This window comes from Lampris incognitus, chromosome 10, assembly GCF_029633865.1.
Source record: "Lampris incognitus isolate fLamInc1 chromosome 10, fLamInc1.hap2, whole genome shotgun sequence".
Taxonomy (NCBI): Eukaryota; Metazoa; Chordata; class Actinopteri; order Lampriformes; family Lampridae; genus Lampris; species Lampris incognitus.
In genome coordinates, this window is record NC_079220.1 from 16,638,542 (window position 1) to 16,654,976 (window position 16,435).

A 16,435-nucleotide genomic window follows, 5' to 3' on the forward strand; every position below is an offset into this window, starting at 1 on the left:
CGACTGGTTAACGTTGCCGCTTACGGAGTGAGAGTTACGGGTTCGTGTCCCGGCTGTGGCGACGGTTCCCGGGCTGCCACCTGAATTCGCTACAGTATTTAACAAAAATTGAATCGTTTGTACGGTTATGAGATCGAGGCTGAAGTCAAATTATGAGCTCAAACATAATGACGCAAGAAAGCTGGTGGAATCGTTGTCAAACGTGAGGAAGGCTAGGCATTAACAACTCAAACTTTGGTTTGGCAGTTGCTCTACTGGGACAGTATCACATTTAGAGCTGTTACAAATGTATGGTAACGACGGATGAATAGACTGGCTAGCCATTGACTAACGGGTCGGACCCTTTAGTCGACTGGTTAACGCTGTCGCCCGTAGTGCGGGAGATCCGGGTTCGCGTCTTGGCTGCGGCGGTTCCCGGACTGCCCCCCCCCCCCCACCACCATATTCGCTATAGTATTGTAACGTGCATGGATAACAAGACACGCTGGCCGTTGACTCACGGGGCTGATTCTTTAGTCGAACGGTTAGCGATGCCTCCTGCGGTGCGGGCGATACGGGTTCGCGTCCCGGCCGCGGCAGCTCCTGTGGTTGCGTTGTCCCCCGAATTTTGCTACAGTATGTTCAGTCACAATACTTATTTGTATAGGAAACGGATACTACATACCAATGAAATGTTCTCCGCAAATCTTCGCGTTTGATATTTGCTCTTCTGACCACGTCTTCCAGTCCTCCCGACGGATCGCACGAATCCACGCCTGTCTTCTTCGTTTTTCGATTGGAGTTTCCCTTTCGGCATGCGATTTGTACAACCGACAGCACAACAATTGTGAGGCATTTCGTTTCGTTTCGTTGAAGTAAGTGATGCAAACTTTTGCATCACTTACTTCAATAGTCAGATATACCTGCGGCGAGCACTTTACCATAATTCATTTATCATTTAGAGATAAAATTAAAATCAAATAGGCATAAATTTGTGTAAGTGACAAATATCAGGTATGTGCAAGTTAATCACATTAGTGTTACTACTCACCTAGCTGGATGGAACCCTGAAAAGTGATAATATAAAATGCATTTTGACAGTTGTCTTGTGTCATGCATGTATTACGAAATCTTTTTCTTTATGAAATTGAAGTACTCGTAAAATGAGTCACGTTTCAGAAAATACAATCTTTAATTGTAACAGTTATGATAAAGGATATTATTAATTCTGTTTAGAGTGCCCAGAAAAAAAGTTAAACATGAATAGCAGTAACACCCCCCTGTTGAAAGTCACCTACTATTAGTCATGAAGAACATAATAGTTCACTGATATGCATTTTTTTTAGATTAAATGTAATTTAAAAGATCAAAAAAGTAACAAACAAAATACAGTGGGAAATGTATTTCCCTCAACTGGCCTAGTTATAGATCAGACTGATTGATAGATTATCAATCAATACATGTGTATATTGTATACGCCCATGTTGCCCTTAATTTGCTGGTGCAATCCCCATTACTCTTTTCAGTGAAAGAGATCGAAGAGGCCATGATGGGCGAGATTCTAATCCGGGCCTTAATTGAGGATAAGACTCTATAGAGTAATTTCATTGATCTGGAAACCTCATTGACGAATTTATCTTCTAAATTATGGAATAAAATTATTATGCAAAACAATGCCAAAGAAATGGGAACATTTCTGAATGGGAGAACTTGTGTGAGGAACAAGCTCAGCATCATGGAGAGGGTTTTGTTGGTAAAATCTCATAGGGTTTTTCTCAGGATTTGCACATGAAGGCGTTATTAGGACAAAATGCTGAGCTCAAAAGTTCTGTGCTTAAAAGTTCATGAAGTAATCTGAAAGGTATTACAAGTTCCATGTTGGAAGTCCTATACACGGGAACCCAAACGTTGGAAGTGAAAGACTTTGAGGGCAAATATTCATTTGGGATTTTGTGCATAGCCATCATCAGAAAGCGATCAACGCCGGAAACACCTTCAGTTGATTGCTGGACTGCCCTGATGTTTATACGATGGGGAAAAAATAACTCTGTTTAGGACTGAAACAGGAAACATTGGGAAAAATATGGGGAAAATGTGTCAAATACATTTCCCCTTTTACATTCATCTATTGTCTGATATTGTGTTCTGTGAACTGAAATCTACCCCAAAGTTCACGGTCTACTTGAATATACAGGGTCCTTGGCCCTAATTTAAAATATTTTATCGCTTTCTGTGTATCGTGTGCCTTATTTCAGAAATTGGAAAACATACAGGGATGCTTTCTTTAGTGTGACTATTTTATTTGGTACACGTCTGTCATAGTTATGTTATCTGGGTTTCCGGTTTTATTTCGAAGGCTGGCCGGTCTTGTCATTTCTGTTCCTGTCCTGCCTTGCTCACCTGTTCTCCATTCCTCGATTGGCTCCTCAGCAGCAGTGTTAGCCTGGTGCTTCATGCCGTGTCTTCGAGCCTTCCTTGCCGTTTGTACCTTGCCTGTTGTCTTGGACTTTTGACCCCCTGCCTGCCGCTCCAGTTGTTGTAAATCTGATTCCTTCATTAAAGAAAGCATGGCCTTATCCCAGCCTGTCTCTGCTGTCGGGTCCTCAGTTCCTGCTCCCGGCGTGACGATATCCACTATTGTATACCACATAATATCCAGATTAAATCACATCTGCCAAACTGACAACACACACACACACACACACACACACACAAATCTCGTTCTTATTGAGCGAAACACAAATGTGTATATTTATGTTTATTTATCTCAGACTTGTTCTGGATATACAAACAGTTCACAGTTCCTCATCGCTCCGTTATAACATCCACGTCGTCACGCGGACGTCTGTTCAAAACAACAAGTCAGGCTTTTCGGCCCAGTTCCTAAAATAAACACCTGCAGTCTTTTCTGAAAGATGCCTCCTGCGTCACAACGTTTTAAGAGTTTAACCGGAAAGCTGACTCATCTGGAGAAATAGCACAACACATTTTAAAGCCTCTACGTGAGAGGTAAGACTTGAGTTAATCGAATAATCCCTTTATTAATGATTTATCATTGTCCGCTAGCTTTAGCTTTAGCTCTAGCTAACGCCCCGCCACCAGAGAACCAACAATTAGCGTTGCTAACGGCGAGACCGCTCGTTTCTCATGAGAGCAGGTAGAGAGCGAAGAGGACGTGCATGACGGACACGAGGAGGAGAGGGAAGGAAAGGCAATTGGCACGACCTCCGCTCGAGCTATCAAAAGTTAGAAATCCTGGTTGGTTGGAGGTGATTTGGCTGTTGATCCACGACTGGTAGCGGGAGACTCTGGCATAGACGCCAGGGAAATTAGGCTCGGCACAACCTTTACCAAAACTCACAATTCCAGACTGGATCCAGTTGTTGCCTTGTTTGCTGACCATTGGCCCACCTGAGTCCCCCTGCACACAGACAGACAGACACACGCTTATAAATGTCATCTTCAAACCCCCGAGAAAATATTTCCACTTATTTGAATGCAAAATACTTTTTTACACCCCCCTCCCCCTCCAATTACCCCACTCTTCCGAGCCGTCACTATCGCTGCTCCACCCCCTCTACCGATCCGGGTAGGGCTGCAGACTACCACATGCCTCTTCCAATACATGTGGAGTCGCCAGCCGCTTCTCTTCACCTGACATTGAGGAGTTTCACCAGGGGGACGTAGCACGTGGGAGGATCACGCTATTCCCCTCCCCGCCCCACCCCAACAGGCGCCCCGACCCACCCCAACAGGCGCCCCGACCGACCAGAGGAGCCGCTAGTGCAGCAACCAGTACACATATCCACATCCGGCTTCCCACTCACAGACGTGGCCAAATGTGTCTGTAGGGATGCCCGACCAAACCGGGAGGCACCACGAGGATTCGAACCGGCGATCCCTGTGTTGGTAGGCAAAGAATAGACCGCTACGCTACACAGACGCACAAAATGCATTGCTAATTATTCACCGTGGTCGGTAAATTAAGCTGGCCCTCTTTATGTAACCAGGTTAAAATTAATGTTTTTATTTTATTTTGTTTGAGTATGAAATATCACCAAATCCTGTCTGTGTGCTGTTATTTGTGTTTACTACATTTTATTTTATGTCATTATTTACTTTTATGTATGTTTTATAACGACCGTCATATACTTGTACTGTCGCTTTAAGAGAGAGGTCTTGTGGGTACACGGAAGAGGGAACGCGGGAGAGGCCATTTTGTTTTGTGGGAGGAGGCTCAAGCAGCGATCGAGCCGAGCCACGCGTGTTTCTTACCGTAGCACAGTTTTGCTGGTTGAGGAGAACGTAACCTTGAGTATCCCTGTAAGAAGATACTGCAAGCTGTGGGATAAAATACTTGTTTATCCTTTCTTACATCGGAGTCCCGTGGACGGTTTCTCCTTCTAACGCACACGAGTGAAGTCCGGGCAGTGGTTGAGCTTCGACCCCCACGTCCGTAAGAAACACCGCTCCAGCTGGAGGACTGGACGTTTGTCGAAGGGTTTGAAACCAAAATAAATGGCAAGGTGGGCCAAATAGAGTCCTGTGTGTCCCCCTCCTTCTTTGATGATGATGATGATGAGAGACTGAGGGCCCCCCACAACACCTGGGGCCCCACCCAAAATAGAACACAACGCAGAGCTAATGATGAGAGTGACGGGCGTGCAGCAGGCTGACCAGCATAGAACAGCATAGGACTGCCCCCGTTACATTGGTGCCGTGACCCTCCTGGATCCTGAGAGCGACATCAGTTGCTCGCCGCGGGAGGCTGCTGTCGTCATCAAGCCCCAGACGTCCTCAGGTATTTCTATAGACTGTACACTCATGTTACAGTGGACTGGAGTTGAGCAGTGTGGACACTGGACAGTCATAGCTGTGGTTACCATGGACTGGGCTTGTGAACAGGACATTTGTATATATTGAAGGAAGAAAAACACACGAAAAAAAAAAGGAAAAAAGTTAATGTTGATGTGATTGAAGGACTCGTGTGAATAATCTATTGATGTAAACTACTAGATATGTGCATATGTGATTAATCTATTGGTGAATTTGTTGATTGTATGTGATTGTTTCAATCTCTTAGTGCTTTCTAGTTTCAATTATTTAAATTAATTGAGCTTTTCACTTTTTTATTTTATTTTTTATTTTATCTGAGTGTTAGAGGTAGGAACATGGCAGAGGGTGGTTCGTACGTAGGTGGGGGTAACATTGCTGATCAGGATCTTTTGAATCGCCAGTGTGCTATGGAGACGGGGTACCAGTTAGATGTGGGTGGGGGTTTACGGCTAGGTGTAGGTAGGAGTTTCGGGCAGCTCTTAGAGGGCGGGGAACCAGACACCAGAGCACCAGGACCTAGAGACCCGACCACATTTGGCACTCCTCAGTTCACCTCCACACGCTACGTAGAACGGGCCAGGCTAGGTATCAGCGAAGGGGCTGTCCTAGGTAACAGCGAGCAGCCAGTGGGTGAGTTAGCCATGCTCATTACTCAGTTAGCAGAGAAGATAGGAGAGTCAATCACTGCGAAGCTGCAGGAAACACAAATGCTTAGAAACACACACACAGACAGTGCTAGGTCTGCTGAACAGCGTTCGGAGACAGTGCCTAGTGTTAGAGTAGTAATGCAGACAGATGCTAGGGAGCCTCCTATTTTCAGGGGCGATAGCTCTGATAAGTTTACAGTTCATTAGTGGGAGAGCCTTATGACTTTGTATTTGAGGAAGCGAGCCATTCCAGTTAGTGAGCAGTCACATGAGATTCTAGCTAAGCTTATGGGGAAAGCAGGGGACGTGGTGAGGATAAAGCTGCGCAACACATCTGTCGACCACATAGCGAACCCCCACATTATTTTTGATGTACTGAAGCAACACTTTAGTGACCTCACATACTCGAGCATGCCCCTGGCGGACTTTTACAGTATGCTGCCCAAGCCAGGTGAGGACGCTATGGAGTATTGGATTAGGCTTAATAAGACAGTGGAGGTGGCTGACGAATGCTTGAAGTGGCAGGGCCGTAGTATTGAAGAGCCAAGCCACGAGGTAAGCATGATGTTTATCAAACACTGTCCAGATCAGTCTCTTGCCAATGTTTTTGAGTTCAAGTCCGCAGGGAAATGGTCTGCTAGCGAGATCCAAGAGAGGCTTGATGAGCACATGCTGGAGAGGAAGTCCCGTGTTGCTGCAGGTGGACAACGTGAAGCAGGCGCGGTAGAGCGTAGGTTCCATTCACAGGTTCATGTCCCTGTAGTCGACGTGGCTCCCGACTTGAACACGACCGTGCCGGTGGTGCCATCTCCCGTCCCGGCTCATGCGTCATCTCCTACACCATTTTGCGCAAGGTCTCCTACACCGTCTCCCGCACCTGTCTCTGGCGTTGATGACTATATGAGGAGTTTGGTGAGCTTGCTAGACCGTTTGGTCACAATGCAGACTCAGGTTCCAGTTAGCGCTGCTGTCCGGACACCGACGCAGACTCAACTGCCAGCTAGCGCCGCAGGGCAGGTGCCAGACGCACCGCAGCGGTTGTGCAGGGTTTGTAAGTCTCCGGATCACTCCACATTTTCCCACTGCAGCCGGGAGAACCGATGTATAAACTGTTTGTCTCCTGGTCATTGGAAGAGGGACTGTCCTCACCCTCAGCCGCCCAACCAGCTCCGTTCTCAGCCTGGTGGAAGAGCTGGTCATCAGTCTCGTCCGTTAAACTACTAAACCCACAACTAGAGAGGGATGGTGTGGGTAAAGTAGATGTATCCCTCACTGATGTCTCCGACCTGGCTCACTCGTATGAAGACAAGTGTGCCAAAGCACCTCAGGGTTCGCGTATGGTCATTCAGGCGACACAGAGGATTCAGGCTTTCAGTGACTTGTTCTATGCTCCTGTTCTTGTCAACCAGAGTGTGCAGCTTAATGGCATGTTGGATACTGGCTCTATGTCATGCAGTATCAGTGAAAATGCAGTAGAGAAGCTCCGCTCTGGGGGTGTTTTACCTGAGAAGCAGCAGCCTGAAGAGAACATTGTCTTGATTGGCTGCGGTGGTCTGGAGACTAGGCCTGATGGTTTTTATGACCTCAACATGCAGCTTTATGGTGTTTCCTTTGTCATACCCACTCTGGTCGTGCAGCATGATGATCTGATAGTCGGCACAAACGTCATTAAACATGTGGCCCATGTACTCAAGAGTGGTACTGAGTACTGGGACATCGCGTCCAGACAGGAACATCCGTCTAGTCCTGATGTTGAACAGTTCTTGTCCATGTTCACGAATGTAGAGCGCTGGAGGGTTGGTGCAGTTCCTGAGAAGATAGGTACTCTTACGCTCACCCAGGCCGTGACACTCTTACCAAGGCACGAGCACTTAGTCTGGGGCAGACTTCCTGCTAAGGTGCCTATGTCAGCTGGAAGCACTGTTGTTGTGGAGTCGACAGACTCCAAGGCCATGCCACGCGGTGTCCTCGTAGGTCGACTTGTCACACCGCTCTGGGGTGATAGGTGGGTACCCATGACTGTTGTCAATCCATCTGACAAAGCCATCATGCTGAAAAGGAACTGCAAGTTGGCTGATGTGTTTCCATGCTTGGCGATTGAGGACTTTAATGTTTTCCAGGGACTGCAATCAGTTGCGGGGAGGCATGAGTCCAACGCCACAGGTAGTGCCTGTTCCCCTGTCCGGCCGGCTAGGAGTTTGTCAGAGCTCGGACTCAGTGACATTGACCTCAGCTCCTGTCAGGTTAGTGAGGCATGCAAGTCCCAGCTCACTCAGCTGCTCACCGAGTACCATGACATCTTCTCCAGGGACTCTCTGGACTGTGGCGAGGTCACAGGATACACACATCGCATCCATCTGGTGGATGAGCGCCCCTTTCGCTTGCCCTACAGAAGGGTTCCCCCAGCCCACTATCAGAAGTTGAGACAGGTTCTCACTGATATGGAGGAGAAAGGGATTATCTGGAAGTCCTCGAGCGCATACGCTTCACCGCTGGTTATGGTGTGGAAGAAGGATGGCGGGCTTCGGATCTGCACTGATTTCAGATGGCTGAATGCTCAGACCTTGAAAGACGCTCATCCCTTGCCACACCAGTCGGACTGTCTTGCCGCGCTGGATGGTAACTGCCTCTTTAGTACGATGGACCTCACCTCTGGCTTCTTCAACATCCCAATGCATGAAGATGACAAGAAGTACACTGCTTTCACGACTCCCCTTGGGTTGCATGAATACAATCGCATGCCACAGGGCCTTTGTAATAGCCCTGCAGCCTTCATGAGAATGATGATTGGGATCTTTGGGGATCTGAACTTCACGAAGCTTTTGTGCTATCTTGATGATCTTCTTGTCTTCGCGCCGTCAGAGGTTGAGGCTCTGTCGAGGCTCCGCACTGTGTTTCAGAGGTTGAGGGAGAACAACTTGAAACTGGCTCCAAAAAAGTGTCATCTGCTGCAGAAGCAGGTGCAGTTTTTGGGCCACGTGGTTGATGGCGGAGGTGTGTCTGTCGATCCCTCCAAAGTAGAGGTAATCTCCAACATGACAGTGCAGGATCTCATGGAAGGTGATGGGTGCACGCCTTCTGTTCATAGGATCAAATCTTTCCTTGGTATGGTATTTTACTACCAGCATTTCCTTCCGAACTGCTCCTCCGTGGCTAAGCCCCTGTTCGCCCTTACAGCTGGACAAAAGAGGAGGGGGACGTCAGCTAAGGATAAGAAGCCCCATGGCAGCTTCCGTAAGCTTACCTCCGCAGACTGGACAGCGGAATGTGGGGAAGCATTTGATCTGTTGAAGACGATGTTACTGGAGTGTGTGGTGCTTGCCCATCCAGACTTTGGTGCCTTTCATTTTGTCGGTCGATGCGTCTTTGGATGGACTCGGCGCGGTGGTGTCTCAAGTGCCCCGAGGAGAGTCCAAGGCCAGACCTGTTGGTTTTGCAAGCAAGTCCCTCAGTGCCTCACAGCGGAAGTATCCAGCTCATAGACTGGAGTTCATGGCGCTGAATTGGAGTGTTTGTGAAAAGTTCAGCCACTGGCTGAAGGGCCAAAGCTTCACCGTTTGGACAGATAATAATCCGCTGACTTATCTCCTAACGAAGCCGAAGCTTGACGCATGTGAGATCCGCTGGGTGTCTAAGTTGGCGTCTTACACCTTCGATCTCAAACACCTGCCAGGGAAGAAACACGTGGTGGCGGATGCGTTGAGTCGCGACCCTTTTTCCAAGCCCGTCAGTCAGAGGCTACTTAGGGAGCCCTACCCGGCCCTTGTTCAGGAAGCCGACGGGGTTGAGGGGGACTCTGTGCAGGATGTTTTCAGACTCAGTTGCCAGTCCCAAACAGTGAGTAGTGCGCGATCTGGGTTTGCTTGTGATGCAGCTGAGGTCAGGGCTTTTTGTCAAGCCAAATGTGACTGGCCTGATGCATCAGTATTCACAGCACTCAGTTTGGTCCAGCACGTTCAGCATCTTTCGGGTGGTCAGGATACACTGCCAATGTTATCCACCGAGGAGCTCAGGTTGAGTCAGGAGCAGGACCCCTGCATCTCCAAGGTGTTGCCCTTTGTCGCTGTTCGGAAGCGGCCATCGAGGCGTGAGAGGCATGGTGCTGACCAGAAGGTCCTCAGGCTGTTGAAACAGTGGGAGAAGTTGGAAGTCAATGATGGTGTCTTGTACAGGGTGACAAAGGACCCAGTGTCCAAGCAGAGGAGGTCTCAGTATGTTTTACCTCTGAGTCTGAAAGACAAGGCACTGTCTGGCATCCACGATCACGCTGGTCATCAGGGCCAGGACCGTACTCTCTCTCTTGCAAGGCAGCGTTTTTATTGGCCTGACATGGAGAGGGATATCAGAGCATATGTCAGATGCTGTCAGAGATGTGTGTTTGGGAAGACCCCAGAGCCAGCTGCTTGCGCGCCCCTGGAGAGCATTAAAACCTCCGCACCGATGCAGCTTGTGTGTATGGATTTCTGGTCCGCTGAGGACAGTAAGCAGCGGTCGGTCGATGTCCTAGTGGTTACTGACCACTTCACTAAGCTTGCTCACGCGTTCCCCTGCGCCAATCAGACAGCGAAGCAGGTCGCCAAGAAAATCTGGGATCATGTATTCTGTGTTTACGGGTTTCCGGAGAGAATACATTCTGACCAGGGCACAAACTTTGAGAGCAACCTGATTGCAGAGCTTCTCAGGTTGGCGGGTGTAGCGAAGTCCCACACGACGGCCTACCATCCTATGGGTAATGGCGGGACAGAGCGGTTTAATCGCACGATGGGGAATATGCTCCGTTCCCTTCCGCTTCAGCAGAAGCAACAGTGGCCTCAGCAGATCCATTCTCTCACGCTCGCGTACAATGCCACTGTTCACGAGACCACGGGTTACGCGCCTTTCTTCCTGATGTATGGGCGTGTCCCAAGACTGCCGGTGGATGTTATGTTCAGGCAGGTTTTGCATGACCCTCACGTTGTTGACTATAACTCTTATGCTCAGTCTCTGCTTTCCTGTCTAAGGAGTGCAATGGAGATCGCTCAGAAGCACTCCACGGCTGAGCAGCAGCATCAGGCGCAACAGTACAACAGACACACCAAGGGCACTGTCCTGTCTGTCGGGGATCGTGTTTTGGTTGCGAACCAGAGTGAGCGAGGGAAGAGAAAGTTGGCTGACAAATGGGAGAACGGAGTGTACACGGTTGTCGGTGTCAACCCCAATATCCATGTCTACAAGATTCAGGATGCAGAGGGGCACACCAGGGTGGTGCACAGGAACCGTTTGTTGGAGGTCAACTTCTTGCCCCTTCCTGAGTTAGATCAGGGTGAGGAGTCCAGTACAACCAGTCAGTTGCTTGACTGTGCAGAGTCCGATGAGGAGGACAGTGCAGATGGCCTGACGGTCTCAGGGGATGCAGTGGGGCTAGCAGTCTCATCACTTGGAGACTCGCCTAGATCTGAGTGGGCAGAAGCGGAAGAGTTCATTCCGTCTAGTCTGGTAGTCAGTCCTGTGGGGGCCACTGCTCAGTCTCCACCCAACACACACGCACCACACAACACACATGCACCGCACATAGAGGCATCACACTCACTCGATGTAGGTGTTATATCTCACACTGATTTGCACACAGGGGCACCACCCTCACTCGATACAGATGTTGCAGCTCGCACTGTCTCACACACACAAGTAGAGAGCGATGGTCGGGTTAGGACACGCACAGGAAGGGTGGTGAGGTCAGTGAACAGGTTAATAGAATCTATGGCTCAGATGCCATTTCTACGGAGTGTGAGGGTTTGAACTTTGATGGAGGTTGGAGTCATTCAAACTAGTTTAATGTGAGTTATTAGGTGTCTATCAGACAGGGTTGTTTTGGGCCAAGTCATGGTGTGGCGTATCAGGCGTCACATTGATCTAAGGGAATTCTGAGACTTGATCAACCTCATTATTTTCTGGACCTCGTAACTGAGGTAGCTCCTAAGTTGACTGGAGGACTAGGTCCTTCTTTTCACTTGTGCCAGTAGTCAGTGATGGGCTTTTCCTTTCCTCTTTCTCTTTTTATCCTGCTGTCAGGATGTTGGTAAATTTCAGGAGGGGTGAATGTAACCAGGTTAAAATTAATGTTTTTATGTTATTTTGTTTGAGTATGAAATATCACCAAATCCTGTCTGTGTGCTGTTATTTGTGTTTACTACATTTTATTTTATGTCATTATTTATGAGAATGTTTTGAATGGGCTGAGAGGAATCCTCGTTTGTGATGAATCAAATAGGCTTCTCAAATACCTAAACTGCTGCTTTCACCCCACCTCCATAATGTAGTCAGTTTTCTCTGCCTTCTTCCCTAACCAATAACAACCCTGAATTATAATTAAATCAGATTTCGTCTTCGGCAAGTTACATGTGGTTTCAGGGTTACCGTCTCAGCCAAACAGCCTTTCACATAAAGCATTACTGTTAATGTAATCAACAGTACCACTTTAAAATGTGGGCCGTTCATTATGCAGAACAGTCCCAGTAATACACAAGTAAAATGGATGTCGTTGAATTATGACTGGTCAGTACCAGTATATATTTGTAATACTGGGGCTTTGCTAAATTTCACGTTTGCTTCCTTATCATCATAATGTGCTGCTACATCAAACACGATATGGGATAAATTCACAAATTACACTGTACCATATACAAATATTTGAATCCTGTTTTTTGCAGGGGAGTAATATGTTTAACTTGAGTATAAGGTGAATAATGAATGTCCTGCATAGTAAACATAGCAGGACTTTCGACAGTCACCTTATATTGAAGTTTAACTGCAAATTATGAATTCTCCCTGCAACACAAATTGTTAAAAATTCTTCTGTTTGGAGCAATGTGATAGTGTTCGATGTAGACTATATTACAGCACATTATTACGACAAGGAAGGAAGCCAAAGATATGGAAAAGCTCTTATTTTACTCATTTGTTACTCGGCAATTACCACCCATCACAGTTCAGTTACGTCTGTCAAGCCATCCATTATCCAAACCACTTATCCTGCTCTCAGGGATGTTGGAGCCTATCCCAGCAGTCATTGGGCAGCAGGCGGGGAGACACCCTGGACAGGCCGCCCGGCCATCACAGGGGGCGGGCGGACACACACACAACACACACACACACACACACACACACACACACACACACACACACACACACACACACACACACACACACACACACACACACAATTTAGTACGGCCGATTCACCTGACCTACATGTCTTTGGACTGTGGGAGGAAACTGGAGCACCCAGAGGAAACCCATGCAGACACGGGGAGAACATGCAAACGCCACACAGAGGACGACCCGAGACGACCCCCAAGGTTGGACTATCCCGGGGCTCGAACCCAGGACCTTCTTGCTGTGAGGCGACCGTGCTAACCACTGCGCCACGGTGCCGCCCCGGTTATACCTATTTCTCTCGTAAATTACTCAGTTGTTTCCATGTAGTGGAAATAACTGAGTAATGGTAAAGTGCTGACTAGTCCTGGAGATGTCTACAGGACTCTGTAAGCAGCCCACAGCAGGAGATGAACAGAGCTTGGTTCTGGGCTCAAACAGGCCGATACCTGACAGGAGTCCTTTCCTCCCTCTGAGAGGCCAGCGCAGATCATGTTGTCTGTGATTCCTCCACCGTAACTGGAGTCACATTGGCTGTTGGACACTATGGGTACTTGAACCTCCTGCAGCCTCTGTGGTGACGGGAGGGGTTCTGAAAGAGAAAAGACATCATCCTCTTTACAGTGTGAATGACGACTGGCCATATATCCCGTGGCCGGGGCTGTAATTGTCGAGTCCAGACTGTAATCTTACAAAGGCCGGGGTCAACCCCATTTTGCAGGATTCATTTCTGTTCGTTTAATGAATGTCAAACTAGCAAAGCGATCCGTGAATTAACCTGGTTTTGAGGACAGGCGATGGAAGTACTGAGCTCATGGTACAAGGACTTATTGTGCAAAAACTTAGTAGTTCGTTTTTTTTCTTTTTTTTTCTCACCCTAACCCTAACCCATGCAATTACCCCACTCTTCCGAGCCGTCCCAGTCGCTGCTCCACCCCCTCTGCCGATCCGGGGAGGGCTGCAGTCTACCACATGCCTCCTCCGATACATGTAACCTGACAGTGAGGAGTTTCACCAGGGGAACGTAGCGCGTGGGAGGATAACGCTATTCCCCCCAGCTCCCCTCCCCGAACAGGTGCCCGACCGACCAAAGGAGGCGCTACTGCAGCGACCAGGACACACCCACATCCGGCTTCCCACCCGCAGACAGGGCTAATTGTGTCTGTAGGGACGCCCGACCACACCGGAGGTAACACGGGGATTCAAACCGGCGATAGACCGCTACGCTACCCGAACCCCCCAAATAGTTAGATTTTTAGCGTATATAGACAGTGTACATGGATTGTGTGTATTTTATTCTGTATAAACATGGGAACAAATAGGTCACCATTTGAGGTCTAGAGGGATATGAACAGTGGCGGCTGGTGCTGAAAAAAATTTTGGGGGGGGGGGCAACTTACCTTAGCGCAGCACACCTGGCATTTGCTTTAATGTTCACACAGTAACAGAGGTATCAAGAAGTACAATGTAGCCTATAGATTTTATCAGGGTTCGTAGACGGTGGATGATTGACAGTTGAGACGAGACGTTGGGGTGGGCAGCCACGAGAATTGTCCAATCAAATTAGATCAAAAAGCATTAAAACAATACTAATTTGCTGCCAATAAAAATGGGAGTGTCTGGGGCCCACAGAACTGCGCCCCGTGGAAAATCTGAGGAAACCAATCAGACAGCAGCCTCAGGTCACCTGCTCGCCAGAAGTTTGAGGACTTGCATAGGGTATCTTACGGCTCGGCAACCCCGCGCCGTGGCCCGCCCACCCCGCGCCGGCAGCCAATCAGCTCGTCAGGGCTGAGCTTAAGTTTGGTGGCCTCCCACGCGCCCGTTGTTAGTTTGTGTTGTAACCTCCTCGCAGTAGCGGCTACTTTTCTCTCACGGTCCTTTTCTCTCCGAACTCACCCCAGCCCTTGGTTTATGTTTTAGTATCCTATTTAGTATCCTGCCGTGTTCCCGTTTTTGGATTACCCGCGAGTTTTTCCCCTTGGACTTTCCGTTTTTCTTGTCGCTCATTGCCTCCCTGTGTTTGACTATTTGTACGCGTAAGGAATAAAGTACGCCAGTTTTCGGCTAACCCCATTTCTGTCTGGTGTCGTGCGCTTGGGGTCTTCCACAAACTTTAACAGTACGAACTGACCATGACGACCCCAGCCGACACAGAGAGCGTACCAGCCAGTCCGCTTCGAGCGGCTCTCATCGGACAGATCCAACTGACTAACTCCCACACCCAGCAGCTAGAGGCAGCCTCCGCCGCGGTGAGAGATCTTCAGACTCGGGTCCAGCCCCTCCAGGCCTGTGTGGGTAACCTAATGAGCCAGCAGGCGGCGTTGGCGAGCCAACAAGCAGAGATCCTGCGGCAGTTGCAATCCATCACGGCAGCTCTCACCATCCAGCCACCGGGCCAGCCTGCCCCTGGAGTCATGGGTAACCCGCCCCCTGGGTCCGCTGCCCCGGTTAACCCTGTGGGCCTCAACCCAGTTCCCCGGGAGCCCTGCCTCTCCAGCCCACGACCATTTGATGGTGACTTTGAGACCTGTGCCACGTTCATCATGCAGTGTGAGCTGGTCTTCCTGTACCAACCCAGCATGTTCACGTCTGATGCTGCCCGGGTCGCTTACGTGACCAACCTGCTCACAGGCCGAGCAGCTCAGTGGGCCACTGCTTCCTGGTCCATGAAGGCCAGTTTCTGCCTCACCTACGAGGCCTTTGAGGCGGAACTACGAAAGGTTTTCCACCATCCAGTCAGTGGCCAGGACCCTGGTGCTCGGCTGAGCAGTATCCAGCAGGGCAGTGGCAGTGTCACAGACTACTCGGTGGAGTTCAGGCTGGCCACAGCTGAGAGCGGCTGGAACGACCAGTCACTTCAGGTCACCTCCCGGAGAGGTCTCAGCGAGGCTGTCAAGGACCAGCTAGCGACCCGGGAGGAGCCCGCCTCCCTTGAGGACCTGATCAAGCTCACCATCCGCATCGACGGACGCCTCCGGGAGAGGAGGCGCGAGCGAGCCCTGCATGGATCCCCGTCCATTCCCCAGTCGTCCAGCACTCCTAACAGGACCCCTACTCCTGCTCACCCCACTTTCCCTGTGGCCGTTTCTCCCCCCGCGCCCCAGACCACGACGGGGGAGGAACCTATGCAGCTGGGGCGCATGCGCCTTGGTCCGGCCGAACGGGAGGCCCGGTTCAAGGCGGGTCAATGCCTCTAGTGTGGCCAGAAGGGACATCTGATCAGCGGCTGCCCCACTCGGCCAAAAGACTAGGCTCACTGGGGCCCTGGGAGATCCTAGTGAGCCGCCTTTGCTGTTCCCGCCGTTCTGTCCCACAGAACCATCTACTTAGCGTTACCCTGGCCTGGGCTGACCAGCGGCTCACGGTGGGTGCACTCCTCGACTCGGGGGCTGATGAGTGTTTCCTGGACTCAGAGTTTGCTGCCCAGGCTAACATCCCGCTAGAGATGCTGGAGAAGCCCATGGAGGCCTTCACGCTGGACAAGCGCTGCCTGGCCAGCGTCACCCAATGCACCCACCCTGTCTCTCTCACCATAGCAGGTAACCATGTGGAGAGACTTCGGTTCTACATCATCCAGTCCCCGTTAGTCCCTGTGATCCTAGGGCGCCCCTGGTTCGTACAGCATGAGCCACACATCGCCTGGGCCTCCGGTACCATCATGGAATGGAGCTCCTCCTGTCATGCCCAATGTCTCCAGGCTGCTCCCGCCCCATCCCCCCGATGTGCCCCTAGTGCCCTGCCTCCCGACCTCTCCTCTGTTCCCCCTGAGTACCATGAGTTAGGTGAGGTTTTCAGCAAGACCCGGGCGCAATCTCTTCCTCCTCATCGGCCTTATGACT

The 16,435-nt window shown here is 49.8% G+C and overlaps 1 protein-coding gene across 1 annotated transcript in view; it reads right to left on the bottom strand.

Moving 5' to 3' along the window:
* Window positions 1-2,716: 2,716 nt before the first annotated feature.
* LOC130120158 (serine protease 1-like) overlaps window positions 2,717-16,435 on the bottom strand; it is a 34,276-nt gene continuing 20,557 nt past the window's right edge. The window contains exons 5-6 of the mRNA XM_056288825.1: window positions 13,043-13,185; window positions 2,717-3,400 (exon numbers count right to left, since the gene is read on the bottom strand). Of these exons, the coding sequence (XP_056144800.1) occupies window positions 3,125-3,400; window positions 13,043-13,185 (419 nt within the window). The 3' untranslated portion in view covers window positions 2,717-3,124. The remainder of the gene's footprint in view (window positions 3,401-13,042; window positions 13,186-16,435) is intronic.